Raw genomic sequence first — 22,731 nt, forward strand, 5'->3', positions numbered from 1 at the left:
AAAGTTTGCATGAAACTTTGAGACTATATGCAGCTCATTTGGTCCTGGGTTGCATACTGAAAGCACCACTGCTTGGTGTGGTATTATTCGATTTAAGTAAAAAAATCAGACTTGAGTACAAATACTGAAGGAAGCGCCTCATAAATCTACTATAAACCCCCATTCACTGGCTTTGCAGATACCCTCGCGTTCTCCACAGCCTTGTTCAATATTATGTGTACTACCCTTGACGACCAGAGTTAGAATTGGCCTTTTTCAACCTATGCTTGTCTCAAGAGGCAACTATGCTTGTCACAGGAGGCGACTAATCGAATCGGGTGGTCCGACTCGCTTCAGACTTGATTCTTCATTTCTCAATTGCCAATTGCTACGGTACCTTATTTTTGACAGCGTTGTTTAAAGCAAACCATTTGCGGATTAGGATATGGTCGAGGTCGGAAATTGGTTTAGTGCACTCTGGGAAACTGTGGCACTCGTAAATTTGGTAGCGGCAATGTCCTGCAAACCGTGACTATCTTTTGACGGAGTTGGTACAAGCAAACTATATGCGGATTCGAACATGGTCGAAGTCAAACATGGGTTAAGAACACACTGGGACACATGTGGTGATGTCTCACAAGCGGTTCATTACATTTGATGGCGTTGGTACAACCAAACCATTTGGGGATTCGAACATGGTCGAGGTCAAAATATCGGTTAAGAACACACTAGGACACGTGTGGTGATGTCTCACAAGCGGTTCATTACATTTGATGGCATTGGTACAACCAAACCATATGCGGATTCGAACATGGTCGAAGTCAAACATGGGTTAAGAACACACTGGGACACGTATGGTGATGTCTCACAAGCGGTTTATTACATTTGATGGCGTTGGTACAACCAAACCATTTTGGGATTCGAACATGGTCGAAGTCAAACATGGGTTAAGAACACACTGGGACACATGTGGATGTCATGCAAGTGGTTCATTACATTTGATGGCATTGGTACAACCAAACCATTTGAGGATTCGAACATGGTCGAAGTTGGAAATTGGTTTAAACATCCTGGGACACCCAGGTCAATGTAGTAGTGGTGATGTCTCACAAGAGGTTCTTTACATTTGACGGCGCTGGTACAGGTAAACCCTTTGAGGATTCGAATATATGAACGAGGTGGGAAACAGGTTTTAGCACTTTATCTCAACAATGCGACAGGAACCCGGGGCCCGGAGGAACGCAGAACGATAATCCATTTGACTTGAGCCCAACTGACAAAGAAGTTACGGCCTGTTAAAGAGTCACCAAGCCGAAAGGCTGAAGAGTCCCAGTGTTAGCGTTTGATTTAATATTATTATTATTCCGCCGATTTTTGTACCAGAGCTAGAAAAATAACCACTGGCTCGATAATGTTCACATTTTGTGTGTGTATGTGGACCGGTGGGTACTGGTGCCCGCCCAAATCCCAAGGCCGTAGGCCCAAAGGCCAAGGGCAGATAACTAAAAGAAGAGAATATTTTGAAGATGTATTTCGCCCTATTGCTCCACAACCGCTTATCCGATTACGTTGAAACCTAGCATGTATCTGCTGCTTAAGCTGCTTGACATTTTTTGTTCTTTGACTTTGGTCACTGGTCACATGGTTTGGCAGCCATATTGGATTCAAGGTTTTTACTGTGTTTTTAGGGTACCTGTCTTCAAATGCAAACAACTTTGAGTCCACTGCATGAAATGCTTTCAAACTTTCTGATAATTGTCTCCATACATAACGCATCAAATGTTAATAGCCGATTTTGGATATCTTTTTTAGTTACGGTCGTATCGAATTTTGATTTTGATCATATTTTTCAACGAAATTTTGCTTTGAAGATCATATCTTGTAAGGTTCTCCACAGAAACTATTGCAAGTTTACATGAAGTTAGTGTGCCATATGCATCTCATTTATTGTTATTGGTTGTATGCTAAAAGTAACACCGCTTGGTGGTAATATTTGATCAATACTTTGGACACCCCTGGAACACGGCAATTTCGTAGCGGCGATTTCCGGTGACATCTTTTGACAGAGTTGGTACATGCAAACCCTTTATGGATTCGAACATGTTCGAGATCGGGAATGGTTTTAGAACAGACCTGGACGCTCTGGCACACACCAATTTCCTTGCGACAATACCCTGCAAGTGGTGCCTACATTTGACGGAGTTGGTTCAAGGAAACCCTTTGAGGATTCGAACATGGACGTTTGGGCACAGTGTTACTTGGAGCCCGCCATTGCTGCTTGCAGCTTTAATTTGATTTTAAACTTCTTCGTTTTAATGTTTTTCGCATAATAGAATCTACGTAATTGCTGATGGTTGGTTATCTTAGACATGTTATCTTTAAAAATCAATAAATTTGCTTTTTTGGCACATATTTCAAACATGATAGGAGTAGGGGTTTTATTCCACATTTGTGAAATTACTGCCATGTTGACCAGTAAAGCCAGTTATTTAACAAACTACACCTGTTTCACCTATAGATATTCATTATGACTAACATTTGACGACAATCTATTTGAAACGTCGACCGACAAGTGATATATCGGTTAGAATGAATATTTACGTATATTTGTATCATTGACGCCCTATTTTGCCATGTAAACTGCCCAGCAAAAGAAAGCATACACCCATGTTTAATGGTGGCTGAAAATTTAACAAAAAAGAAATGGTTACATGATTGATGTAGTTGATACCATACAAGGTGAGGTGAGGTGAAATGGGGTTTAACGTCGCGTCCAAGATTACTGCACTTATATAGCGACATGCATGCAATTACGTGTGTGGCTGCTTGTAAAAGCCCGGATAGTGCCGATTTATAGAGCTAGCCCACTGAGATACCATGCCTCAGTTCAACATGAATACCCCACTCAGACACAGAATACTGACTCCGAGCGGACCAGTCCTTGTGTTATCCCCTTAATGCCGAGCCCCAGACAGGGTAACAACAAGAACCATCTTTTAACGTCTTTTGGTATGATCGAACCCCGGGCCTTCCGCTCTCCGGATGGACGCTCTACCACTAGACCACTGAGGACCATACAAGGACTTTCAGCTGACTCGAGTCTAGTAACCCCCTAAGAAGATAGTTTCAGTCCTGCAACCCGTCATCCAACGCGCCTCATCGCGTTGCAAACTTAGGTCCCTTAATCGTGCTAGGATCTTGTTATAGTGGGTTCCAATTCCAGATCGGCCCAATGTCTTTGCCAGCAAAACAGTTCTTAGCTGTCACCAATGTGACCTGTGCCAATTTTTCTTTTCATGACTTTCCTCCCACTTTAAGCGGACATGATGTAATGTAACTGAATAGTCCAAGTCTCGAACACTCCATCTCAGCGGATTCTGTAAAGACCATTTCGGTTGAAGGCATACCCTCCAAACCCGCGCGCTAAACCAGTTTGAACCTCACATCTCAGGTGGGTGGTTGAGTGTCTGGATATACGAGCACGGGAACAGAACCCATGATCAGCGGATCCCGGAACGTCTAATAACAGCAACTCTGCATAATGGATTACGGCGACTTTGAGACAGTATGCGACCGAAGTGTAATTACGAATCTAACTATAGGCTCAGAAGGAGAAATAGAATTAGGGCATTTCTCTATTCACAGCGCTTCAACCTACGGGAATAATGCTTGCAGTGACATTGTCCGTGGACGTTCACAGGTTTGATGATACCACACACATATGTATGTTCCATTTGTTTCAGTCAGTGGTTGATGTTTGAGTTGCTAACTTAAATTTCTATTCATGCCTAACATCTGCAGAATATTCAGTGAAACTAGCGTAGCGTGTCAGAAATATTAATTTATCGTCATGCGCGTTGCACAAACAAATTGTTTATTTACATGAGTCATATAATTATAGCTCTGCTGTAATGCTGTATGTACGAACACAGCAAATGTGCCAGTTCCCTGTCAAGTACTGTTGCAGGAAGTTTATCAAGAGGGGATGGAGAGGTAAAGATTTGTAAGGATGATAAATATTTCTTTTTGTCTGAGACACAACACCTGGTGTGACGCTAGCACGACTTCGTTGCTGTCACATTCATATGCATTGATCCAACGTGATCCCTGATGGGGCTAAAACGAACATGATTTAAAATAAATAAGATGATATATGAGTTACGTGATAATAAAGTAGATAAAAGATGCAGGGCTTTGGAAATAATCGCATGAACACAAACTGAAAATCACAGACATAGATGTGTATCCAGACACGTCTGAGACTCAAACCGAGGCATCAGCTGTGTCATCATCCAGTTTATCATCTAGTGTGTGTCTCCCTATGTGTCGTCCATTGTATGTTCTCCAGTGTTTTATTCATTGTGTCATCAAATCGCCCAAAGTGTCCTCACATTACTTTACTACTCTTGTGGTAGAAACTCGGACGATGGTTGAGGCGTCAAGGGCGTCCAGATCTGTCTAAAATGGGATGCAAACAGACTCAGGTTAAGCCTTTCAAGCAGACATCTCCTGAAGAGGCTCTGACGGGCAAGATCAACTGTCCTCACGAGCTGTACTACGCCAAGTCTCAGGTGACACCGCCCACACCCCGACTATCAGGGACGGAGATTCTTCAACTGTTACGAGATGAGGGCTTGGTCCCCGACCGTCAGGCCAGCGGAGGAGTTGCCTTCTCTGTCCCCGCAGTGGAGGGGGTTGTTCCCCGTGGCAGAGCTCCCCGACGCCTATGGCGAGTTCCATTACGAGGTCATTACACCTCCGAAGAGAAGCAAATCATAGCGGATGTTTTCAGATATGATAAGTAGGTTATACGTCACTGATTATTTCAAATATAATGTTATCGAGTAAATTACTAATCACAGTTGAGGAAAGAATCCCACCATGGGTCTTTTCAAGAAAGAAGTTTACATAAATAAACAGCCTAAGATACAACCTGATCCTACATGTAACATATATGTATATATATAGAGATGGGATTTAATCTAAAAATGATGGCTTATATATAATCTAGTCTGCGCCAGGCTCAAGAAAACCATATTAAATGTCAAATGGTATCGGGTGGTCAGGCTCGCTCACTTGGTTGGTGAATGTCATCGTATTCCTATTGATGATGCGTAGAGGATGTTAATCAATGGGATTGTCTCGCCCAGATTCGATTATTAACAGACCGCTGTCATATAGCTGGGATATTGCTTAGTTCGGCGTTAAGCAACAAACAAACAAAACAAAATATACATGATTGAACTGATTTTAAACAGGTTGGTGGAGCAAGTCCAGAGGAAACAACTGGACAGAGAAATAAAGCACAAAGCTGTCAAGGACGAGAAGAAGCGTCGCCTTTTCATCAAGAAAATGAAGGCAGAGTATCAGCTTCAGGTGAGGGAGGAGAAACTGAAGAGGCTGGAGGAAGAGCGGGCGGTGGTGAAGAAGCCAGCTAAGAAGTAGACTTTGGGGAATGTGGGGCGTGAAGAAAGGTGCGGGGACAACGTAGGAGTAGGGCAGGGGGTAACGGTAGGGTAGGGTAACGGTAGGGGTTGGGTAGCGGTAAGGGTAGGAGTAACTGCAGGGTAGGATGGGGGTAACGGTAGGGGTGGTGGTAACAGTAGGGGTAGGTGTAACGGTAGGGGTGGGGTAAAGGTAGGGGTGGGGTAACGGTAGGGGTGGGAGTAACGGTAGGGGTAGGGGTTGGGGTAACGGTGGGGTAGGGGTAACGGTAGGGGTGGGGTAACGGTAGGGTAGGGTAACGTTAGATATGGGGGGTAACGGTAGGGGTGGTTGTAACGGTAGGGGTGGTGGTAACGGTAGGGGTAGTTGTAAAGGTAGGGGTAGTTGTAACGGTAGGTGTGGTGGTAACGGTAGGGGTAGTTGTAACGGTAGGGGTAGTAGTAACGGTAGGGGTGGGGGTAACGGTAGGGGTAGTTGTAACGGTAGGGGTAGTTGTAACGGTAGGGGTGGTGGTAACGGTAGGGGTTGTTGTAACGGTAGGGGTAGTTGTAACGGTAGGGGTGGTGGTAACGGTAGGGGTAGTTGTAACGGTAGGGGTGGTGGTAACGGTAGGGGTTGTTGTCCCGGTAGGGGTAGTTGTAACGGTAGGGGTGGTGGTAACGGTAGGGGTAGTTGTAACGGTAGGGGTAGTTGTAACGGTAGGGGTGGGGTAACGGTAGGGGTGGTGGTAACGGTAGGGGTAGTTGTAACGGTAGGGGTAGTTGTAACGGTAGGGGTAGTTGTAACGGTAGGGGTAGTAGTAACGGTAGGGGTGGGGGTAACGGTAGGGGTAGTTGTAACGGTAGGGGTAGTTGTAACGGTAGGTGTAGTTGTAACGGTAGGGGTAGTTGTAACGGTAGGGGTGGTGGTAACGGTAGGGGTAGTTGTAACGGTAGGGGTAGTTGTAACGGTAGGGGTAGTTGTAACGGTAGGGGTGGTGGTAACGGTAGGGGTAGTTGTAACGGTAGGGGTAGTTGTAACGGTAGGGGTAGTTGTAACGGTAGGGGTAGTTGTAACGGTAGGGGTGGGGTAGCGGTAGGGGTAGTTGTAACGGTAGGGGTAGTTGTAACGGTAGGGGTAGTAGTAACGGTAGGGGTGGGGGTAACGGTAGGGGTAGTTGTAACGGTAGGGGTAGTTGTAACGGTAGGTGTAGTTGTAACGGTAGGGGTAGTTGTAACGGTAGGGGTGGTGGTAACGGTAGGGGTAGTTGTAACGGTAGGGGTGGTGGTAACGGTAGGGGTAGTTGTAACGGTAGGGGTAGTTGTAACGGTAGGGGTAGTTGTAACGGTAGGGGTGGGGTAACGGTAGGGGTAGTTGTAACGGTAGGGGCAGTTGTAACGGTAGGGGTAGTTGTAACGGTAGGGGTGGCGGTAACGGTAGGGGTAGTTGTAACGGTAGGGGTGGGGTAACGGTAGGGGTGGTGGTAACGGTAGGGTCGGGGGTAACGGTAGGTGTGGGGGTAACGGTAGGTGTGGGGGTAACGGTAGGGGTGGGGGTAAATGTAGGGGTGGGGCAGTAGGAGTATGTAGAAGGTAGGGTAGGATTTAGGGAGAGGGTATACTTTTGGGGAAGAGTTCTGAATTTTAAGAACTGAAAACCGAAAGGTCCGATCTTGTCATGTTGATCACATCAATAACACGGTTATACATAGCAGTTCCTGAACTAAAAAGCATATGTGAAGAAAAAACAACCCACCAGCAATATTATTGTTTCATATATTTCATGTTACATTACAATTCAACAATAGTGTATAGCCATTATACATAGCATTCACCAACAAATGAAGTGCGTCAGGTCACCCTATAATAAACTGTCTTAATAAACAACAGAAACTCGACTTTCAAAAAATGTATTTTTGTTAGTGTGAATGCAGGGGCATCCTCAAATGTACGACCCGTGAAGGTCCGGGGTAGAATAGGTCTTCAACAACCCATGCTTACCGTAAAAGGCGACTATGCTTGCCGTAAGAAGCGACTAATGGGATCTGGTGGTCAGGCTCGCTGACTTGCTTGATGCATATCATCGTATCCCAATGGCGTGGATCGATCACTGGATTGTCTGGTCTAGACTTGATTATTTACATTGTCTTACGACAAGCATAGTCGCCTGCTACGGCAAGCATGGGTTGCTGAAGACTTATTCTTCCCCAGATCTTCTCGGGTCGCACACGAAGTAGACATCTGGGATTCCAATTGTGAACACGAAGTTGTTTGACAACGGTATAAGGATCTATACCGAAACGTCGCAATTTACAGTATTAAAGAAGTTATTATCCACAACATTGTGTCTACCATATTTACACACCTGTCATATATGTTCATGGTCACTCGGATGCTCTTTTATCTCACGACCAGCGTAATAAATGCAGGCGGTCAAATTATCCGTACATTTCAACCGCTGGTCACATGGATTACACCTTAATTTTCTATTATGCACAAATTGGCTCTTAGTACATGCCACATAGTATTGTGATGCTGTTTAGTAAGCGAATCTGAGCGGACCTTTCCTCTTCGAAGGACGGTGTCGCCACATTGGCTATTTTACGAGCACTTCTTCCACCTCCACTGAGGTAGACACGCGTGGGACTAAGAGTGATCTCCCATCGCTCACTTAAATTTTGGATTCAACGCAACTTCGAAACGCATTAGTTTTTGAAACATACAAATAGATGTTAAACCACATCATGGAATGGACTACTGCCTACCTCTATTTTCACAAAGGATAGGATTATCCCTGTCGCGACACACACCAAATGGGTGTCGTTGTACAAAGGGATCCTAACGCTACGGTGATCGTAACTCCCATACTTTAAGACTTACGATCATCGTTGCGATAAAGCTGATTGTTTTGTACTAAGTCACCCTGGTCAATTTTTCTATGCCCTTTTTTCACTTTTGTCACTGTTTTCAGATTATAGAAAACAAGCTAAACATGATGTCGCTGCCCCCCTGGGGAAACTCTTTTACCATGTATACTTTAACACAAATGGTCGTTTTTTCTTGAAAAGGAGGTACGGGGCACAGTTCAAACACAATTAATTTTTCTGACCAAACACTGATGTTCACAGTGAAACCTCATTTCCTCTAGTTTTAGGGGCGGTCGGGTAGCCTAGTGGTTAAAGCGTTCGCTCGCCACGCTGAAGACCCGGGTTCTATTCCCGACATGGGTACAATGTGTGAAGCCCATTTCTGGTGTCCCCCGCCGTGATATTGCTGGAATATTGCTGAAAGCGGCGTAAAACCATACTCACTCACTCATCTAGTTTCATTAACTCGAATTATAAAAATAACTCGATGAAAGCTTCCTGGCGCTTTGATCAAGCATAGTGCATTTACTCTTCTAGCCTATGGCCAACTATTTTTGTGTTGTGGCCTACGTTATGTCTTAATTGAAAGTAAATTTTAATTTGTTACAACGGGAAATACAAGAACTAAATAAATGCGACAAACCCTTTCCACTCTGATCGAAGATTAGGAAACTACCGGGATCATGTAGTCAGGCTTGCTGACTTGGTTGATGAATGTCATCGTATCCCAATTGCGTAGATCGATGCTCATGATGTCAACCACTGAATTATCTGGTTTTCGGTTGTTTACAGACCGCCCTCATATAGATGGAATATTGAGTGTGGCGTTAAACAACAAACAAACAAACATTTGCAATTTCGTCTAGTGGTGAGATGACAGCAGTAGTTGTGATTCAGAGTCGGACGTTGTTGTATATATATTGTAGTTGCTTGAATGCACTAGGCTGCAGTGTAACGGACACAACCCTACTCTCACTGGGGTCAGGCAACAGCGCTGGCGGTCATTGTTTGGATATAAAAAGTAAGATTGGGAATTAACTTGCAATGCTTGGATGACACAGCGCCGTGTGTACAGTGTCAGCCGATGTAGTTTACCCCTCGCTCTTACTCTAAGGTGAGGTGAGGTGAGGTGAAATTGGGTTTAACGTCGCGTCCAAGATTATTGCACTTATATAGCGACGTGCATGTACGTGTGTGTGTTTGTGTGGCTGCTTGTACTAGTCCGGACTGATGCCGATTTATAGTGATAGCTCACTGAGATACCATGCCGCAGTTTAACATGAATATCCCATTTAGACACAGTATACTGACTCCGAGCCGACCAGTCGTTGTTTTAGCCCCTTAATGCCGAGCGCCAGACAGGGTAACAACAAGTACCATCTTTTAACGTCTTTTGGTATGACGCGGCCGGGGTCCGAACTCCGGACATTCCGCTCTCCGGGTGGACGCTCTACCACTAAACCACGGAGGCGGCCTCTTACTCTAAGGACGTAAAGCGTTATTATTAAGTGAGTTTGTGGCCGTCGCAGAGTCCGGCTGGTTAACTTGACTTCCTATCTAATTGCAGAGTGAAATACTGAACTTTTGAGATAAAAAAAAATCCATCGAATCATGTCATCTCACCGAAAGCAAACACCTGAAACGATGCTTTCATTTCACGAGCCAATTTATCCTTGAGAGTCTTTCAAATAGCAATTCTACGAGTCACTCGGGCCGCCAATACAGTGTATTTGGAGATATTAGCTCCGGGGTAATCCATGATGGAAACATAGTTGTTGTGCTGACAAACCTAGAAACAAAATCAAGGCGAATGTAGGTTGTGGCACTCCTAAGGACGCGACTCTACGGAGCGAATGGCTGGGCTTGTGACGACTGTGGTGAGATAAATTGACTATGACATATTATGCATATGACATGAATTGCGGTATTCATTCGTCACGAACTCGCATTCTCACTCTCAGCAATGGATGTATGTGTTTCGCAAAAAACATCCCTGAGCACACTTTTCTAATGTGACATGACAAATAAGCCCGGGATTTTATTACAAATTACTTTTTATTCTTTAATAAGCAAATATTCATCAATATATGGTGTAAAGTGACTTAACTCACTTAGTCCACCTCTAGGTTCTTAAGAAATATTAAACGGCCTATGAGTTATGCTACTGGGGAAAGTTTCATTCAAAAGGGAAAAATACATGTCACAGAACGCTCTAATTATAACCTGCAGGGTGTGTCGTCAAACACCCACACAGGCACGCACGCACCCACCCACCCACCCACCCACCCACCCACACACACACACACTCACACACACACACGTACACACACACGCACGCACGCACGCACCAAACACATTTGCAACTCGTAGTGCAGTTTGCTCTCGTGCCTGTGAACTAGTTCATTATTTCAATACTGCTGTACACACACATAGCCACATGTAAATATAGCGGTTTGACAACTGATAATCTGGCTATCCTGTTACACGAATCGAATGGCCCTGTGAACGTACTACGTGACTTTGATGGGAAAAACCAAGGCGCTCTGGTCTATTTACGCAGTGAGTCATCTCCTTGTCTGATAAAGCAGGGGGAAGTTCGGGTTAAACCAGGGTAAATTCTAATTCAAATTATGTATTTATAGAATGACTGTACAACACAAATACATTTAATGTTTATGCGGGATTTGCACAAATGGACTCAGTCTGGTATTCTTTACTGGGTGCCTGAGTGATTGAGTGAGTGAGTATGGTTTTACGCCGCTCTTAGCAATATCACGGCGGGGGACACCAGAAATGGGCTTCACACATTGTACCCATGTCGGAAATCGAACCCGGGTCTTCGGCGTGACGAGCGAACGCTTTGACCACTAGGCTTCCCGACCGTTCCCCTGAGTGATTGACTGTGGCGCTCCTTCCTTTTTCCAGTCTTTTCATAAAACACTAATTCAGTGATATCAGGCAGTGGCAGCTGAATGCCGGTCGTGTCTTTACCATTATGGTGAAGTCGTTTAGGGTCACTTGTTTTTTCCTTTTCTTCTTGAAATTTCAAGATATTAAGTTAAAATTTCAAGATACTAAGTTGAAAGTTACAAGACAGTAATCAGCATACTCATAAATTGTCTTCATTCCGTTTTGCAGGTGTTTTTTTCTGGCTGCTGTCTCAGTTCTAGTTGGCGATATTTAGATTTCTTTGGGCGTTGCTTGCCCTTGTCAGATAGCTTGATAGTTGTTTGGTGTAGGCTCGCTCAGATTTGAAGACGTTGGTGAGTTTGAAGATGTTGGTGAGTTTGAAGATGTTGGGGTGGGGAGATGCTAATGTTGAGGTTACATTCGAGTGTCATTCTTCGGCGTGGTTGGTGGTACGTTGACCTTGGGTTTTGAAATGGTTCCACGATGTTCTGCTGTAGTTGCCCTCTACCCAGTACTGCACTCACATAGTCTGAAAATTGCAACACCCTAAATTCTACCAGGGCGCGTACCCACACATCTTCTAGGTGGTGTTCTGGCATCAACAGCAGGGTTACTGCTCTTCTGACTCATTGTTGATCTCGGGAACACATTAGAATCCTGTCTGCAAACCACACCTTTTTGGTTATATTCCAGGAAGGGGGCCACCAGAAATGAGCTTCACACATGTTTTGTGATGAAACAAAACCCGGGCTACACCGCCCCGATTCTTGTTCTGAAGCAGCGCAATCTAATCACACTTTACCTCACTAATTATCCATTCGTCATCAATCGCCCCTTTCCGTAACCTGCAAGAGGACTCGTCCCCCTATCGATGAATGTTATGTGCGAAAATACGACAAACCAATCAGAATGCGCGTATGATTTCAAGTTCTTCGTCAAAGAACCCCTCAGAAATAATTTTTGATTTTACATATGTCTTGCATCTAAGAATATACCAAAGACATAGTTAAATGTGTTCAATCATGCTGTATAATTCCGCACGTCCCGATGTGCTTTAAATTGCATCTGAAATATATCTAATATATGTGGAAAATGGGTGAACCATTACACAACGAATTGACAACTATTTGAGGTATGCCCGTTTGCGCTAAGACGGAACCCGGTCGCAAAAATGTGCACGAGAGGGGCACGAGTCGCTACTCGGCTTGTCCCGGAATAATACGAGTTGGTCAAAAATGGGTAATTATCGTGTATTATAGCTAAAATGGATAGAATTATCATTAAACATCCCGCACGTTATCAGAAATAAGCGGGCCACTGTTACTTTATAATGCCCTCACGACGGGCCATTATCAAGTCCGTTGTTCGGTGACGTCATAGGGTAGAGAAAATGACATCCTTCGTCGGGCAGTTAAATGGAAAACCTTGGGCTTCTGCAGATGATATGCCCTGTAAAAGCGCGTTACCCTTATAATAATGTTACGGGACATTCTATAAAATAAACTACAACAACTGCTGTGTGAATTCTGGGGCTTGAATATGCTATAGAAAGCAAACTGTCATTATTAAATGTAACAGTTATATTAATATGTGCCTATAGTTGCAGAACGGGGGCCCACTGGTCTGAGGCACCTGAAACTACTCAACATAGTTTCGCCCTAAAGGGCATTCCCACGGTATTGGTACAACTTTTGCATGGTTTTAGTTGTATAAATTAAAGTGGCATGCAGCTCGGCGTTCACACAGTGATCAGTTGAATACAATTCTGATTTCGTAAGATCTTGGATTTCTTCAGAAGAAATAGTGGTCCTGGCTGGCGAACTGCAAACGTACATCTTGTCTCTGGAAGACGGAACAAATCCTTTGCCGTACAACTTACGTCCGACAAATTGCATACGTCAAAAGGTGGCCCGACTTGCAGGTTCGGACGATACAAGGTGTTGCATGCAACGTATTGTATACAGCTAGTTGTACGATGTGAATGTTCCTTTCGCCTTGCTGTCCCCGTATGTTCTCGGCACGTGGTTTACTTACGGGAACATATAGACTAGGGCTGGGACGGGCAACTCGGGCACCCGGGTCGGGTGGGTATTGAGTAGGACTATGCACCCATTCCTCCTGACTTCTCATATGTTTGAATAAAGATATAACTTGAATCAACTTCAGTGTAACAAGATTGACACAATTTTATGGATAACTTCTTTAATACTGTAAAAAGCGACGTTTCGGTATAGATCCTTATACCGTTGTCAAGCAAGACTGAATGAGGGACATAGTGCAGAATATCTATAGCAAGTGGAGGATTAACAGTAGAGGATTAACAGTAACAACAAAGGCATACATGAGTGGGATAACATGGGTAGGTGTGACAACCATTTCTGGTGTCCCCCGTCGTGATATTGCTGGAATTAATATTGCTAAAAACGGTGTAAAACCAAACTCACTCACTCACTCAGTGTATGCACGACCAGATTGTTTAATACATGCATTTAAATACGTTTTGTCAGTGCTATGGTAACATAAATGCCCAATCAGACGTTTTGTGCCTATCTCTTGAGACCTACAGCGGGGATGAGTACCCGGGAAGTAAATTCAGAATCTTCACAACCCAAATATAGACGAGTATGTACACCGCACGTAACCATTTTCAAAGTGATTTGATTGGGTGTATATCAAGGAAGTTATACACTGATATAGATCCACAGTCATACATCAGACAGTTAGAGACTTTCTCGGTGTATAGCGATTGGGGAAGGAAGGATGAGCTTTTGAGGTAAAGAAAGTTATTTTCAATATACAGTAGCAAATCCGTATATCTCTGATAATACCTGTATATAGGTGTGTCGCCAACAGACTGTATTCACTGTTCGTAGAGCACTATAGACTGCTATGTAGGGCGATGACTAAGAAGGAAGTAGTTCTAATAATATGCTTAGCTATTGTAGGCAACTTTTACAGTAGGGAGTGGTGTTGATATGTCTTTATAAATACTTACATAAGTGCCGGGTATTTAATCTATTTCCGAATGTTTAAGGCCCGTCGTAAGTTTGTAGCGCGCGTCTGTGTGTTTCAGAGAGGCGTTTCGACCAAGACTTTTACACTCGTGTTTGAAATGTCTCTTATCTGTGTTACGGGTTGTGGGGTAGCCTGTAATTAAAGAGTTTGCTCAACACGCCAAATGGCAGGGTTCGATTCTCCACATGGGTGCAGTGTGTGAAGCCAATTCCTGGTCAATCATGACCAATTCATGCCAACAGGCCGAATGTAGCTTACGAAGAGATGCGAGTAGTGACGGTGGATTACTGGTGCCCCACCGCCGTGGTATTCCTGCATGGATAGCGACAAACGTATAAACATACACTCACTCTTCACTATCGATACGTTTCACATGTTGTTTCCACTTGTTTTAAGTGAGTGAGTATGATTTTACGCCGCTTTTAGCAATATTCCAGCAATATCACGGCGGGGGACACTAGAAATGGGCTTCACACATTGTACCCATGTCGGGAATCGAACCCGAGTCTTCGGCGTGACGAGCGAACGCTTCAATCACAAGGCTACCCGATCGCCCCTCTTGTTTTAAGGGAACACATGAGAAGACCGAGGTTTGGGATATATCAAAGACTTATTAACGTGTTTTTTGGAAAGGGAGCATTATGTAATCATTAGATTTTCCTCTAACGTTTGAACAGGCGTTTATATATACACGCTGCTGGCGTTTTACACAAGACATATCTTTTGGTGCGTCGATCAACCCGGCATTTATTTTGGGCACAGTTTACTCGGGAATTTACGATTCTACATTATTATATGTCATGGTGGTCGTGACAAATTCTAACTTAAGTATGCACAATTCAGGTGTAAACCCAGATGATCTGATGACAACATTGGATGACGCAATGTCTGCATGGGACGACAATGTCGTTGATGACATACTCAAAGAAGTTTTGGAAATCTTTTTAAACCAGTGTTGCGCAAATCAAGCGCTAGCTTCCAAACTCAAATTACACCAGGACCAAAGGGAAACTCGGAAACGTTACTCTGGGTCCGACGAAGGAATTGGCTCTCGTCCCAACTCGGAGAGTGTAGCCAGTACAGGGCCTGTCCTACTTGTGTCCAGGGCTATGCGAATACAAGATTTGGGCAGGGAGCTCAAGGAGGTCATAGACGAAGTAGTGGCCGGCGTTCTCAAGTCATGTGGAGACGAGAGTCTACAAGCAGTTGGTGCTAGAATGTCGGGTAAGGTGCTTCTATACTTCAATTAAACGAATCTGAAACAGTGGTCGAAATTTGAATGACAGCTGCATTGTTGGATTTGCCACAATCCGGCACGCTCACGAGATTTTATGACGCTTCAATCGCTTCGCACGATAAGTTCAATAACAACCAGACTGACTTGCGATCACATTCGTGACCAACTCGTGTTATTCCGGAACAAGCCGAATTGCGACTCGTGCCCCTCTCGTGGCCATTTTTGCGACCGGGTTCCGTCTTAGCGCAAATAGTTGTCAATTCGTTGCGTAATGGTTCACGTATTTTCCACATATATTATATATATTTCAAATGCAATATAAAGCAAATCGGGACGTGCGGAATTATACGGCATGATTGAACACATTTAACTATGTCTTTGGTATATTCTTAGATGTAAGACATATGTAAATTCAAAAATTATTTCTGAGAGATTCTTTGACGAAGAACTTGAAATCATACGCGCATTCTGATTGTTTTGTCGTATTTTCGCACATAACATTCATCGATAGGGGGACGAGTCCTCTTGCAGGTTACGGAAAGGGCCGATTGATGACGAATGTTGCGATCACACACACACGCGCGCACACGCGTGTTTACGTTGAAGCATACCGAAAGTAGTTCCAACAGAAAGTGGTATTTCGATTTTTTTTTGTCAGATAAATACAGTCTCATCACTTAATACACCATACATGTATGAATTATGTCTAGAAATGATTTACATTTATCCAGTTGATTTACACTGAATCAATTGGTGATATTTACCTTGATGTTCTAATGTGTATTTTATGAATGTGTGATTTGTTCTCGTCGTTATATGGGTGGGATATTGCCGACGCAAAGTCCACCTTTAACACACTCACTGACGCCCTGGCACTTATATGAGTAATAATAGTAATGCTCTATCACCTGCTCTGCATCCAACGTGGTCTAGAATTTCACATTCTTTCGCCCTTTTTCGCTGTGCAGAGGTACATCCCTCGACCGTGCCAGGATCCGCTGGTCGTTGATCCCTGGAATCGCCCCGATTATAATCCTTGGTTTGTACCATACCCATGCCCTTTGGTTTCCCCAGGATATTTTCTCTCTAAAAGATGACCACTTAAAAACACTATTTTGGTAAATGTGTAGACTTTTAAAACATAAAACTGATGAAAACTATTATGTGATTTTTTTTTAATGGACTGTGTAAGATGTGATGAGAAATTACGCATGCAGAGGTACTAGGTTGATCGCAAGGAACTCTGGGTAAGAAAGTGGTTTAGCTTTCACAACGTGAGTGGGTATAGTTTTACGCTGCTCTTAGAAAATATTCCAGCAGTATCACGGCAGGGGACACCAGAAAGGGACTTCACACATTGTACCCATTTGGGGAATCGAACCCGCGGATTCGGTGTGACGAGCGAACTCTATATATAACCGCTAGGCTATCCCCTCTCCCAGTCACGACGTGAGGTAACATTAATGTTCAAAGCTTCGTTAAACCAAACGCACTCGCTATTTATATGTCGTTGTGCATGCCAGAGATGAAAGGTATAATCTGCTTGTACAATGTCATTTCGTGTGTGTCTTGTATTCAGTTTATCGGTCCAACTGTAACTCTTCTTTTGCTTTTTCAAGAGTCGAGGCGCCGCGATTCGCTGTACAGAGTTGCTTCCCTTGGGCACACCAGAAAGCTATGATGTGGGTTCGAAACCCGGTTCGCCCCGATTATGTATCTAGGTTTGTCAGCACCATACCTGTGCTCGTGGGTTTCACCGACGTGGTAAACGTCTGAGGTCTGCATCACTTCGGGCTTTCCTCCCACATAAAGCTGACACGGCCTGATATAACTGTAATACTGTTAAGAGCGGCGTAAAATCCAACTCACTTACTCAATAGTCGACATAAATGGTTTTCGTGATCGTGTTTCAGTCGCATCAACTGACAGCGGTCATGCCAGTAACAGAGCGAGTGGAGGTAAGGATGACGAGGTTTTCAATGTTGATAGAACCGTCATCTATTCACGAACCAACAGTAAAACAAACTAATTGAAACAAGAGTCCAGAAAGATGTGTAGAGTATGTTGAAAGTCAGGACCAACCGGAAAAAGTTAATTTTTATGTGATCAATTCAGAAGGGTATGCTATTTTATCTTATCTAAATAACGCATAATGATAGAGACGATGATACTGTACCCGGGGATTGTGTACCGCCTTATTGTGACGAGCGAACGCTTTAACCACTAGGCTACCCGACCGCCCCACTTGTTTTAAGGGAACACATAAGAAGTCCGACCTTGGGATATATCAAAGACTTATTAACGGGGGTTTTGGAAAGGGAGCATTATGTAATCATTAGATTTTCCTCTAACGTTTGAACGGGCGTTTATATATACACGCTGCTGGCGTTTTGTAGAAGACATATCTTTTGGTGCGTCGATCAATCCCGCATTTATTTTTGGCACAATTTACTCGGGAATTTACGATTCTACATTATTATATGTCATGGTGGTCGTGACAAATTCTAACTTAAGTATGCACAATTCAGGTGTAAACCCAGATGATCTGATGACAACATTGGATGACGCAATGTCTGCATGGGACGACAATGTCGTTGATGACATACTCAAAGAAGTTTTGGAAATCTTTTTAAACCAGTGTTGCGCAAATCAAGCGCTAGCTTCCAAACTCAAATTACACCAGGACCAAAGGGAAACTCGGAAACGTTACTCTGGGTCCGACGAAGGAATTGGCTCTCGTCCCAACTCGGAGAGTGTAGCCAGTACAGGGCCTGTCCTACTTGTGTCCAGGGCTATGCGAATACAAGATTTGGGCAGGGAGCTCAAGGAGGTCATAGACGAAGTAGTGGCCGGCGTTCTCAAGTCATGTGGAGACGAGAGTCTACAAGCAGTTGGTGCTAGAATGTCGGGTAAGGTGCTTCTATACTTCAATTAAACGAATCTGAAACAGTGGTCGAAATTTGAATGACAGCTGCATTGTTGGATTTGCCACAATCCGGCACGCTCACGAGATTTTATGACGCTTCAATCACTTCGCACGATAAGTTCAATAACAACCAGACTGACTTGCGATCACACACACACACACACACACACACACACACACACACACACACGTGTACGTTGAAGCATTCTGAAAGTAGTTCCGACAGAAAGTGGTATTTCGATTTTATGTTGTCAGATAAATACTCATCACTTAATACACAATACATGTATGAATTATGTCTAGAAATGATTTACATTTATACAGTTGATTTACACTGAATCAATTGGTGATATTTACCTTGATGTTCTAATGTGTATTTTATGAATGTATGATTTGTTCTCGTCGTTATATGGGTGGGATATTGCCGACGCAAAGTCCACCTTTAACACACTCACTGACGCCCTGGCACTTATATGAGTAATAATAGTAATGCTCTATCACCTGCTCTGCATCCAACGTGGTCTAGAATTTCACATTCTTTCGCCCTTTTTCGCTGTGCAGAGGTACATCCCTCGACCGTGCCAGGATCCGCTGGTCGTTGATCCCTGGAATCGCCCCGATTATAATCCTTGGTTTGTACCATACCCATGCCCTTTGGTTTCCCCAGGATATTTTCTCTCTAAAAGATGACCACTTAAAAACACTATTTTGGTAAATGTGTAGACTTTTAAAACATAAAACTGATGAAAACTATTATGTGATTTTTTTTTAATGGACTGTGTAAGATGTGATGAGAAATTACGCATGCAGAGGTACTAGGTTGATCGCAAGGAACTCTGGGTAAGAAAGTGGTTTAGCTTTCACAACGTGAGTGGGTATAGTTTTACGCTGCTCTTAGAAAATATTCCAGCAGTATCACGGCAGGGGACACCAGAAAGGGACTCCACACATTGTACCCATTTGGGGAATCGAACCCGCGCGGCTTCGGCGTGACGAGCGAACTCTATATATAACCGCTAGGCTATCCCATCTCCCAGTCACGACGTGAGGTAACATTAATGTTCAAAGCTTCGTTAAACCAAACGCACTAGCTACTAATGTGTCGTTGTGCATGCCAGAGATGAAAGGTATAATCTGCTTGTACAATGTCATTTCGTGTGTGTCTTGTGTTCAGTTTATCGGTCCAGCTGTAACTCTCATCTTTTGCTTTTTCAAGAGTCGAGGCGCCGCGATTCGCTGTACAGAGTTGCTTCCCTTGGGCACGCCAGAAAGCTATGGTGTGGGTTCGAAACCCGGTTCGCCCCGATTATGTATCTAGGTTTGTCAGCACCATACCTGTGCTCGTGGGTTTCACCGAAGTGGTAAACGTCTGAGGTCTGCATCACTTCGGGCTTTCCTCCCACATAAAGCTGACACGGCCTGATATAACTGTAATACTGTTAAGAACGGCGTAAAATCCAACTCACTTACTCAATAGTCGACATATATGGTTTTCGTGATCGTGTTTCAGTCGCATCAACTGACAGCGGTCATGCCAGTAACAGAGCGAGTGGAGGTAAGGATGACGAGGTTTTCAATGTTGATAGAACCGTCATCTATTCACGAACCAACAGTAAAGCAAACTAATTGAAATAAAAGTCCAGCAAGAAGGGTAGAGTATGTTGAAAGTCGGGACCAACCGGGAAAAGTTAATTTTTATGTGATTAATTCAGAAGGTATGGGTATGCTATTTGATATAACGCATAATAACAGAGACGACTATACTGTAGCCGGGAATTGTGTACAGCCTACACCGGAAATTTAAGTAAAACGTGTAGCTTGATAAAGATGGAATATGCTGACTGCGCAACATTGATGAAACAACATTCTTGATATTGTTGCAGGAGACCTGCGCTTAGCTGAAACGACGGCGGAACAGGATCATGAGCTCCACAATCCGCCAGTAAGAAAATTAATTTATGGTTTAAATTTAATTCTTGTTGTATTCAGTCCTACTCGTAAAAATGTAACTTTATAGCTCTGGCAGAGATCCGGCTTGATTCGAACTACAGATTAGTCGACATATTGTCAATGGCCCTGAGTACATTGTATGTCGTGTAAGCGAGTTTTCTATGTAACTCCTCCAAACCACCTGATACTTAGTCATTTAGCCTACCTGTCAGCAGTGTCACACTGCGGGCTAGTTGACCTTGTAATGAGGCAACGTAATCTGGCGTCTGTACTACCAAAAATAAATATTTAGCCAAAATAATCAGTTTGTTTACCTTATGCAAAACGAGGAGATACAACATTGCCTAGCTGCAACAGTGTCCCTGATGTTTCGACGACGTACGGATGTAAATATATCATAATAATATAATATTAATTTATTACTTGTACAAAGCACTGTTTCCAGCGGTCTGTATCCGAATATTACACTGCGGGTCGTCTTTAAGCATTGTATTGCAGGTTATATTTAGATATTACATCGTGGGTAATATTTGATATTGTAAGTGCTGGTTGCTCGTGTGACCCAATACTTATATGTTTTAAATATGTGATTTAATTTATAATTTGTTCATATGTTGAATGTCTCTCATAACCCTGAATGGGTGGCCATGTTTTATCTTGTGGTGTTATGTAATTTGTGACCATGGGTGAGACAAAAATAAACAATTTTCTTCTTCTTCTATTACCAGACCTCTCTCAGCCGTAATTGTGGTTCGTCCTTACGTAGCAATATTAAATAGAACTAGCAGATCGTTAGCGTTCGTCACCTGCTACACTGCTGAAATAATGGGATGAATGGCATAATACCTGTTTAACTTTAGATACGAGAATGTAGGGGCAATACGGGATTTGAACGTATCAATCCTCGATCAGTCATATTGTCCCTCGACAGGGTGTATTGCCCTGCAAATAAAGCCTGCCTCTGGCCAATATGACTGACCTTGAACCTTAAATAATACAGATAATGACATCCAAAGGCCAGCCAGGCCGCGCCTTTGCGTGTGTCATACTGTTGGTATAGAGGCCGTATTACTTCCGGTATCCTAACCTCGCGTTACGGTGTTGCAGTTGTCGTTAGTCAGAGACATCGAGCTGGTGGAGAGGATGTCGGCAGCGGCCCTGAGCAACAGACTGACTCTGAGGGATGGACACCCACGACAGAGTATCCCTACGGAGCACACCGAGCAGGAGGAACAGACAGTGCCCAGAGAAATGAGCAGTGAACATTAAATGGCCACCAGAATCGACGCTGCATTTATTTGACTTTTTGTAGGGAGACAAAATTCAAAACGCGCTTGTTATCTGCAAACTAAGCTATCCTTAGAAATGTGTGTACATCCATCTACTATTGATAAGCCACAAGACAACCCACAGTAACATGTAACATCCTTTTTTTATCATCCAAAACTAGCTCCTACAGGAGATATCGCTTGGGTGAGATCAAGCGATATCTATACTGTAGATATCGCCGCAATGAAATTGCATCACAATGCTTTGCAGACCATTGTGACGTCATTGTTACCATGACGTCACAATCGAATGACATCACTAATGGCTCTGCTACTGAAGCTACTGAAGCTGTTAGCAGTACCAGTAAGAATGATGTTGGATGATAAATAAAATCTCACCCTCGTGTCTTTTGATATCAAATATATCAACACTCGTTGATAAAAGTGGAAAAAATCTCGGCAAGCCTCGGAGTTTCCCCACTTTTATCAACTCGTGTTGATATATTTGATATCCTAAGACACTCGGTGAGATTCTCTATATATACTAGTATTTCCACAGGTTTAACGTCACTAGGACGTCAATTATATCTGTATGTCAATAATTGTTCATTCCAAAATACAATGTCAGCATCATTCCCGAGCAGCCTAAACATACTGGGGTCTGGGCCGTGCACATGCAACAGCGCTGGGTGGCATATGGAAAGATCAGTGCGAACAGGGTATACGAGCAACATGCAAAGATGTCATAGTGACCGATTCCGGACAGCCGTCTTCAGGATGAACATTTAATGCCGAATGCTAATTACCATGTAGCCATGGTATGAATGGCGTATGACTCTAGAATCACTCAACGGCCATTACTTATATGATGTTAATTCCTATTGTTAATCCTCATCATCATTGTATTGTATTTACTGTCAGCCGTCATGGACGAGGTGTGCTATGTCTTTGCTCATTAATTACTGGTGTACATATTCAAGACTTTATCCAAGTCAGCATCTTCCTTCTACCCACACTGGACTTTTAAAGTCAGTTAACTCACTTGCCTCGGGAAGATGCCATGTCAGATGACCGTAGCCTCATATGTGGCAGCTAATATATAATGTAAGCAAGAGTGCAGTTCTATACTTTGGATGCCAAAACAATAAGCTTCAAA

At 43.5% G+C, this 22,731-nt stretch overlaps 2 protein-coding genes across 2 annotated transcripts; both read left to right on the forward strand.

Moving 5' to 3' along the window:
• Window positions 1–3,940: 3,940 nt before the first annotated feature.
• Window positions 3,941–5,436, forward strand: LOC139469164 (uncharacterized). Its single transcript, XM_071251299.1, has 3 exons — window positions 3,941–3,972; window positions 4,395–4,780; window positions 5,238–5,436. The coding sequence occupies exons 2-3, from the start codon at window positions 4,443–4,445 to the stop codon at window positions 5,422–5,424; spliced, it is 525 nt and encodes a 174-aa protein (XP_071107400.1). The 5' UTR covers window positions 3,941–3,972; window positions 4,395–4,442; the 3' UTR covers window positions 5,425–5,436.
• An 8,456-nt stretch (window positions 5,437–13,892) lies between these two features.
• Window positions 13,893–21,840, forward strand: LOC139468772 (uncharacterized). The gene is made up of 7 exons (XM_071250908.1): window positions 13,893–13,952; window positions 15,038–15,418; window positions 17,345–17,389; window positions 17,960–18,340; window positions 19,868–19,912; window positions 20,241–20,299; window positions 21,415–21,840. Exons 2-7 carry the CDS (start codon window positions 15,058–15,060, stop codon window positions 21,574–21,576), a joined length of 1,053 nt encoding a protein of 350 aa, XP_071107009.1. The 5' UTR covers window positions 13,893–13,952; window positions 15,038–15,057; the 3' UTR covers window positions 21,577–21,840.
• The last annotated feature ends 891 nt before the right edge of the window (window positions 21,841–22,731 follow it).

Source organism: Haliotis cracherodii, unplaced genomic scaffold, assembly GCF_022045235.1.
Source record: "Haliotis cracherodii isolate W230 unplaced genomic scaffold, xgHalCrac1.p SCAF_2, whole genome shotgun sequence".
NCBI lineage: Eukaryota > Metazoa > Mollusca > Gastropoda > Lepetellida > Haliotidae > Haliotis > Haliotis cracherodii.